This window comes from Rhincodon typus, chromosome 11, assembly GCF_021869965.1.
Source record: "Rhincodon typus isolate 14 chromosome 11, sRhiTyp1.1, whole genome shotgun sequence".
NCBI classification, from domain to species: domain Eukaryota; kingdom Metazoa; phylum Chordata; class Chondrichthyes; order Orectolobiformes; family Rhincodontidae; genus Rhincodon; species Rhincodon typus.
In genome coordinates, this window is record NC_063342.1 from 67685822 (window position 1) to 67694446 (window position 8625).

The following is an 8625-nucleotide window of genomic DNA, read 5'->3' on the forward strand; positions in this document are numbered from 1 at the left end:
GATGTATATAGTTTACCCATTCAAAAGACACAGATTCTACACTAAATTAATAACTTCAAATGCTATATACAGTTCTTTCAGAATCTGGTCTTTCATACAATATTGTCAACAGTATTTCTATTTTTAGAAATCAGTTCCAGGTATGAATGGATTAGGAACAACTTTGAATTCCATGGTTCTGTTCATTTCTGTTAAGTATCAGAAAGCAAATTCTTCTTTGTAGTCAGTTCTGATTTGAATATTCTGACCAAAACAGCAGTAAAGTTCAGATTCAATTTGCTCTAAACGTGCTTAGCAATTTGTGATTTGTAACACATTTGGTTTTACAGATGTTCTAACTTAAGTGAGATAAAGGTCCAGTAAACATACAGAACACATACAAATTACACCAACTACTCTAGGATACCAATTCCCAACAGAGATTTACCTTCAGATTGTAAAATATGCAGAAACTCATTTAACCCCTCGACCTATTAATCACTTGCTGATCCAGACTTCAACTCCATTAATTATGTTTCCATAATCCTCCCAATATAGAACTTAAGAAACATCTTTCAGCTCTAGTCTTGAAAATGCCAACTATCTTGGCATTCATGGCATTTTAGAAAGTGTGTGTTCTAGATATCCATTACCTTTCACGTGAAAGATGCCTCCTGATTTCACTAGCTCTAATTTTAATGTTAGCCTCCATTGTTCTGAATTCCTCAAAAAGAAGAAAGTTTATCATTCCTGTTTCAAAGACTTTGTTACATGAGAACAGGTTCTGAGGAAGGGTCACCAGACCTAAAACGTTAACTCTGTTTTTGCCTTCACAAATGCTGCCAGACCTGCTGGGCTTTCCCAGCAACTTTGTTTTTGTTCCTGATTTACAGTATACGCAGTTCTTTCGGTTTTTACCTTTGTTACATCACTGTTCAACCTTCTAACCTTGATGGAATACAAACAACATTTATGCACCCTGTTTTCATAATTGAACCCTTAAAGTTCAAGTACATACTGGTGAATCTGTACTGATAACCTTTCCTGAGATAAAAGGCACAACATGTAAGACAGTGTGCTCAATGGGGTCGAACCAAAACTTTAAACAACTGAAATATCACTTTTGCATTCTATTCCCCTCAGATAAAGGGAACAATCCATCTCTGAATACTTTGTGTAACTATGTAACATCAGGTAAATGGAGCTGGGGTACAGGTCACCCACAATCTTATTGAATAATGTAACAGGCCTAAAGAGAAAAATGAGCTACTCCAGTTATTAACAAATAAAAAACAGAAAATGCTGGAAATGCTCTGCCAGTCTGGCAGCACGTGCTGAGAGGGGAAAATATAATGTCTCAGGTCACGACCATCTTTCAAATTGACTAGAATTATATTTTGTCATTGAGCCAGAATGACAAGACTGAATGCAGAAACAGCCACCAATGTAAAGTCCAAAAAAAAATGGCAGTGCACTAATGACTACAACTTTGTCAAAATATCCAGACGTCCTTTGAACACAGGAATGCTAGAGTTTTCATGAAGGGATCAAAAACACAGGAGGTCCATTTGTATTAAAAATGGCTCGACTCTAAACAGGCAAAGAAGTCATCATGACTGTAATAAACAGATGGAGAGAAGTTCAGCTCCTCTGAGTTGTACACTGTTACTGAGGAAACTCTAGATACCTCTGCCTGTTATAGTAGAGCTAGACATTGAATGTATAACGGAGAAGCTCGACAAAACTATTGACTTCAAAAACAGAAGTTGCTGGAAAAGCTCAGCACATCTGGCGGCATCTGTGAAGAAAAAAATCAGAGTTAATGTTTTGGGTCTGGTGACCCTTCCTTAGACCTGATGGTAGCTGGGAAAAGAGACAACAAGGTGCAGGGCTGGATGAACACAGTAGGCCAAGCAGCATCATAGGAGCTTGGCCTGCTGTGTTCATCCAGCCCTGCACCTTGTTGTCTCGGATTCTCCAGCATCTGCAGTTCCTACTATCTCCGGTAGCTGGGAAAACATTGGTTTTCTGCAGAAAATTGGGAGGGTCATGGGGTAGGGAGTAAACGATAGGATAGAGAGAGGAGCAGTTAGATAGACAAAGGAGTCGATAACGATTTGGCTAGGAGGGTGAATAGTTGTTAATGGGGACTGTTAGTGACTAACAATAGCTGGTGTGTAATGACAGGCTATGTGATAACAAGGCCTGATTTGAGAGGTAGGGGGCTAAGACATGAGAGAGTTTGGGCCGTAAAATTATTGAGTCTGGAGGGCTGCAGGGTCCCCAAGCAGAAAATGAGGTGTTGTTCTTCCAGCTTGCATTGAGCTTTGCTGGAACACTGCAGCAAGCCAGAGACAGATATGTTGGTCAGGGAACAGGGTGGTGTGTTAAAGTGGCAGGCAACAGGTAGCTCAGAACGCAGATGCTCTGCAAAATAGTCACCCAGTCTAAGCTTCATTTCCCAATGTAGAGGAGACCACATTGTGAGCAGCGAATGCAGTAGGCTAGATTTTGGGACGTGCAGGTGAAGTGTTGCTTCACCTGGAAGGTATGTTTGAGCCCTTGGATAGCGGGGAGGGAAGAGGTAAATGGGCAGATGTTGCACCTTCACTGGTTGCAGGGGAAGGTCCCCTGGGGCTGTGGTGGTATATGGGGTTGAAGGAAGAGTGGAACAGGGTGTCCCAGAGGGAATGGTCCCTGAGGAAGATGGACAAGGGAGGGGAGGGAAGGGAAATATGTGTCTGGTGGTGGCAGAAATGGTGTTTGATGATCTTCTGGATGTGGATGCTGGTGGGATGTTAGGTAAGGACAAGGAGAACCCTATCGCTGTTGCAGGAGGGAAGCAAAGGAGTGAGGGCGGAAGTGCAGGAGATGGGTCGGACCTAGTTGAGGGCCCTGTCGGCAATGGTGCTGGGAATCCTCAGTTGAGGAAGAAGATGGACATTTCAGAGGCTCCCTTGTTGAACTTGGCCTCATCTGAACAAATGCGATGGAGAAGGAGGAAATGACAGAATGTAGTCTTTATAGGAAGCAGGGAGGGAGAGGATATAAAGTCCAGGTAGCTGTGGGAGTCAGTGGGTTTATAATGGATATTAGTGGCCAGTCTATCCCCAGAAATGGAAACACAAATGTCGAGGAAGGGAAGGGAGGAGTCAGAGATAGACCAGGTGAAAGTGAGGGCAGGGTGGAAATTGGAAGCAAAATCGATGAACTTTTCCAATCTCGGACGACAGGGGGAAGTAGCACCGATGATATCATCGATATATTGGAGAGAGAGTTGTGGGTAGGGGCGGGAATAGGACTGGAACAAGGAATGTTCCACATACCCCACGAAGAGACAGGCATAACTGGGGCCCATGCAGGTACCCATGACCACCCCTCTGACCTGAAGAAAATGAGAGGAGTTAAAAGAGAAATTGTTGGGGACAAGGACAAGCTCGGCCAAGTGGAGTAGGGTGGTGGTGGGTAGGGATGGTTCAGGCCTTTGCTCCAGGAAGAAGCGCAGAGCCCTAAGACCCTCCTGGTGGGGAATGGATGTGTAAAGGGATTGCACGTCCATGGCAAAGAGGCGGCGCTGGAACATGCAAACTGGAAGCTTTGAGACCAGCGTAAAGTGTCAGAGGAATCATGGATGTACATAGGCAGGGATTGGACCAGGGGAGAGAAGACTGAGTCAAAGTAGGAAGAGATGAGTTCTCTCTCTCTCTCTCCCTCTCTCTCCGGGCTCTATCCTATCGTTTACTCTCTACCCGATCCCCCTCCCTATTTTCTGCAGAAAAACCAACGTTTTCCCAGCCACCATCAGTTCTGAGGAAGGGTCACTGGACCCGAAACATTAACTCTGATTCTTACTTCACAGATGCTGCCAAAACTTGCTTGCCGTGGGCAAAGCCCCACCTGATGATTATAGCACCTGAATTCAACAAGCACAGGGAACTGTCACAACGGTATGAACATCACTGTCTGTGTGATGCAAAGATTATGACTACATGAGAATCTCGTACAGAGAAAATGAAAGGACTCACTCATACCTTTAAAATGTTTGGATTTGACTTTCCCCGTGAGGAGGACAAATGCTATATATCCAGGATGTTGCCATACCTCTATCTATCAGCACTGGCAATGTAATGCTGGAGGTTGTTGATAGCTTCACATATCTTGGCTCCACAATCACCAGCAATCTGCTGATGCTGAAATCAATCAACATCACACAATCTATAACTGTTATGTCTAAGCTGAGGAAGAGATTTTAAAACAACAACCTGACTGACAACACCAAATCTGCATCCTCAGTGCACTCCCTACAGAAGTCAGACTTGAACTACATGCTAGGCAGAGAAAAGGCTGAAAAGCTTCCATCTTGGCTGTCTCAGGTGCATCCTCAGCATCTAGCATGGTAATTACCAACTGAGATGTTCTGGAATTTGCAAGTTCCGTTAGCATGAATTCATTACTAAATCAGCAATGCCATTGCCAATTTAGCCATGTTCATCAGATGGACAATTGCCTTCTACCCAAAGACCATCTTCACAGTGAATTTGCCACAACCTCCTAGATGCCCATACTTCCACTACAAGGACACCTGTAAGCTAGATTTATAGATGGTGTCCATTGACGCTGGCAACTGGGAAACAATTGCTGATAAGATATATATACTTGCAACTATTTTGTGCACAGTGAGATCCAATAACAGCAGTGAGGTGAAAGAGCAGTTCATTTCTTGTCTCCTGTCATCATTATTGAGCTAATAATGGTGACTAAGGCAAAGAAAACAAAACTTCCAACTTCTCTTCCTGCAGTGTCATGGAATCTTTAGCAACCACTTTAATCAGTGGAAACATCAAATAGGTCTTGGCTTAATATTTCAACCAAAGGATGGCACTGGAAGTTTTGGTAGTTTTTTTTCCCTCACACATCTTTTGGCTTTACGTTTAATATACCTGTCTCTTTTGGAGGAAAAAACACATGATTGTCCTCATTAAATACAGGGCATGTTGGGAATTACACAAAGAACAAGTAATTACCCTGCATTACCTAGCCTAAACAGTTAAATCACACACTTCCTTCAGCACACAAACCAAACTCTCTAAACAACACAATGCACAGGTTCAGTCTCATAATTAAACCAAACTGTTAATGTATAAATAAAACTAAGCTTTACAGACAAATATTTCTGCATTACAATATAATCTACATCGAAGAAAAAATTAGTTTTAGCTTTCTCCAGACTTCCTATGGATATCTACAATACAGTTCTAATTACAAAGAATTTAATCCTTTTATTAAGTTTATTTTTGATTACATTGTGATTTGCTTCTCATCACCTAAGCTGTTTTGTAAATATCACAAATAATAATGTAACTTCCCAAACCACTGCACTGCTTTTATATTATAAAAGGGTTACGACGTGAGGAAGAATTTAAGTGCACACACAACACCACAAGTAGCAGTTTCTACATTGAAAGACATTTATATTTATTTAGGACCTTTCATGACCTCCGATCAATGGGAGCACATTACAGCAAAACAAAATACACTTTTGAAATGTGGTCATTACTGTAATGCAGAACAGCACAGTATGACTTTTTCGCAGTTTCTCAGGATTGGGGGGTCCCAAATGTAACCCCACTATTTAAAAAGGGAGAGACAAAAATGAATAAAATTACAAACTGAGATAATAAGGTATAGAGCAGGAAAGCTGACTTTTCGGGCCTAGACCCTTCTTTAGAAATGGGTCCTGCTCCTCTGATGCTGCTTGGCCTGCTGTGTTCATCCAGCTCTACACCTTGTTATCTCAGATTCTCCAGCATCTGCAGTTCCTACTATCTCCAAATCAACTTCTATCACTGGATTTACAATACAGTGAAATTAAAACTTTCAATGACCTTCAAAATTGCTCAATTGTTCCTGACCAGACTTTTACAAATAACAGATCTTGAACACTAAGTTTATAATTTAAACAAAAAATGAATAATTATTACGAATGTAATTCTTAATTCTTCCACAACAGCAGACTACCCACACCAACTTCCAGGCTCAACCAGAAGCAGCCACTTACCCAGGAAACGTGGGAGATGCGCTGGTCTGCATGTGAGACAGACAACATGGTTTCAAATCCTCCCTCCAAAGCATACACCTGGCCAATGTGCAAGTTATTGAAAGCAAACTGGACAAACTTAAAGCTAGACTCATCTATCAAACGGATTTGACAGGCTGCTGTGTGCTCCATTTTACAAAGACATGGCTCACTACTGCTTCACCTGACTGTGCCTTACAACCTGAGTGTTTCTCAATTCACTGGGTGGATCATATGTTGTCCTCAAGCAAGGCAAGGCCAGAGAGGTCTGCCTCCTAATCAACACTTCCTGGTGCTCAGACACACTGATCCTGGCGAATTACCACTTCACCCCTGACCTAGAATATCTACCGATGAAGTGCCGTCCCTAAGAGCTGCATTGGAGTTCACTTCTGCTATCAGAACAGCAGCTTAGACCTCACTCTATGCAGTTATGAAGAATGCACTTTGATGAATATACTCTGCTACAAATAGCCTTGAGACAGAATACCCTGAGGACTTGTTCATTGTAGTTGGTGATTTCAACCAAGCCAACCACAAGAGTGTGCTACCCTGACACCATCAACATGTCTCCTTTCCCATCAGTGGTCCAAACACCCTGCACTGTTGCTACACAAAAAAAAAAATCAGACCATAATGCTGTGCTCCTTTCTCCTGCCTTACAAGCAGGAACAGAAGTGTGAAGATCTGGTACAGAATATCATACAGTGCTGGTGCGAGGTAACAGATGAGCTCCTGCGTGACTACTTGATGTTGGAGAACTGGTTCATATTCAAGAACTCAGCAGCCAACCTAAATGAGTATGCTACTACTGTCACAGATTTCTTCAGTAAGTTAATCCAAGTGTTCCCCAACCAGAAACCATGGATGAACAGGAAACCCACTCCCGACTGAAGTCCAGGTCTGAGGCGTTCAAGTTGGGTGAAATCTAGGTATCACCTTCAAAAAGCCATTGGGGATGCCAAGAGACAATACCAGAATAAGCTACAGTCCCAGGCTAATCACACGTCGACTGAGGCAAGGCTTACACAATATAATGGGCTACAAAGTGAAATCAAGTAGAATTGCTGGCGACAATACATCCCTCCCCGATGAGCTTAATGCATTCAATGCTCGTTTTGAACAGAAAGTCAATGAAATGATGTGGCCTGCCCAACAGTCTCTGTTGCACTTGTATCTACAGTCACTGCCACAGCCACAGATGTCAGAGAGTGAACCAACAGAAAGTTACTGACCAGGATGGAGACCATGGCTGTGCACTCAGATCCTGTGCAGACCAGCTGGCAGGAGTATTCACAATTTTTAACCTTTCTGTACTCCAATCAGAGGTTCCCACCTGCTTCAGGAAGACCACTACCATCCTAGTGCAAAAGAAAAACCATGCAGCGTGCCTTCATGATTACATTTAGTGGCTCTGACATCCATCATTTATGAAGTGCCTCGAGAGGTTAGTAATAGCACACATCAACTCCAGCCTCCGATTGCCATGATCCACTACAATTTGTCTACCGTTACAACAGGTCCACGGTAGATGCCATTTCCCAGGCCCTATACTCATCCCTGGAACGTATGGATAACAAAGGCACCTACGTCAGACGACTTCTTATTGACTTTAACTTTGCCTTCAACATCACAACTCCAACCAAACTCATCTCCAAACTCTGAGACCTAGGACTGTGCTCCCTCCTCTGCAACTGGTACCTCGACTTCCTGACCCATAGACCACACTCAGTAAGGACAGACAATACCTCCTCCACAATAATTCTCATCACCGATGCACCACCAGGTTGTGTACTCAGTCCCTACTACACGCCTTATACACTTACAATTGTGTGGCAAATTCTGCTCTAACTCCATTTACAAGTTTGCTGTTGACACCACCATCCTGGGTCAGATCTCAAACAACGACAAGACAGATTACAGGAAAGAGATACAGAGTTTAGTGTAAAGTGTAAAGACAACAATCTCTCTCTCAATGTCAGCAAAATGAAGGGGCTGGTCATTGACTTCAGGAAATGGAGTGGAGGACACAGCCCTGTCTGCATCAATGGTGCTGAGGTGGAGAAGGTCAAGGCTGTCAAGTTCCTAGGAGTAAAGATCACCAATCTGTCCTGGCCCGTCCACATCGGTGCTACAGTTAAGAAAGCACACCAATGCTTCCATTGCCTCAGAAGGCTAAGGAAATTCAACATGTCCACAATGACTCTAAACAATTTTTATAGATGTACCATATAAAGCATCCTGTAGCAATGCATTACAGCTTGGTATGGTAATTGCTTCGCTCAAGACCGCAAGAAATAACAGATAGTTGTGAATGCTGCCCAGTTTGCCCACACAAACCAGCCTTCCATCCATTGACTCAGTCTATATTCCCAATGCCTGGGCAATTTGGCCAACATAATCAAAGACCCCTCCTACCCGGTTAGACTCTCCTCCACCTTCCTCTATTGGGCAGAATATACAAAAAAAAAGTTTGAAAACATGTACCAACAGATTCAAGAACAGCTTCTTCCCTGCTGTTATCAGACTTTTGAACGGATCTCTCTTATATTAAGGTTGATCTTTCTTGG

At 42.8% G+C, this 8625-nt stretch overlaps 1 protein-coding gene across 1 annotated transcript in view; it reads right to left on the reverse strand.

Annotated features, from left to right (window-relative positions):
- The window catches only part of kpna3 (karyopherin alpha 3 (importin alpha 4)), an 89500-nt gene extending 83292 nt beyond the window's left edge, over nucleotides 1-6208 (reverse strand). Inside the window, exon 1 of the mRNA XM_048602531.1 lies at nucleotides 6038-6208. Coding sequence (XP_048458488.1) covers nucleotides 6038-6208 — 171 coding nt within the window. The remainder of the gene's footprint in view (nucleotides 1-6037) is intronic.
- Between the last annotated feature and the right edge of the window lie 2417 nt (nucleotides 6209-8625).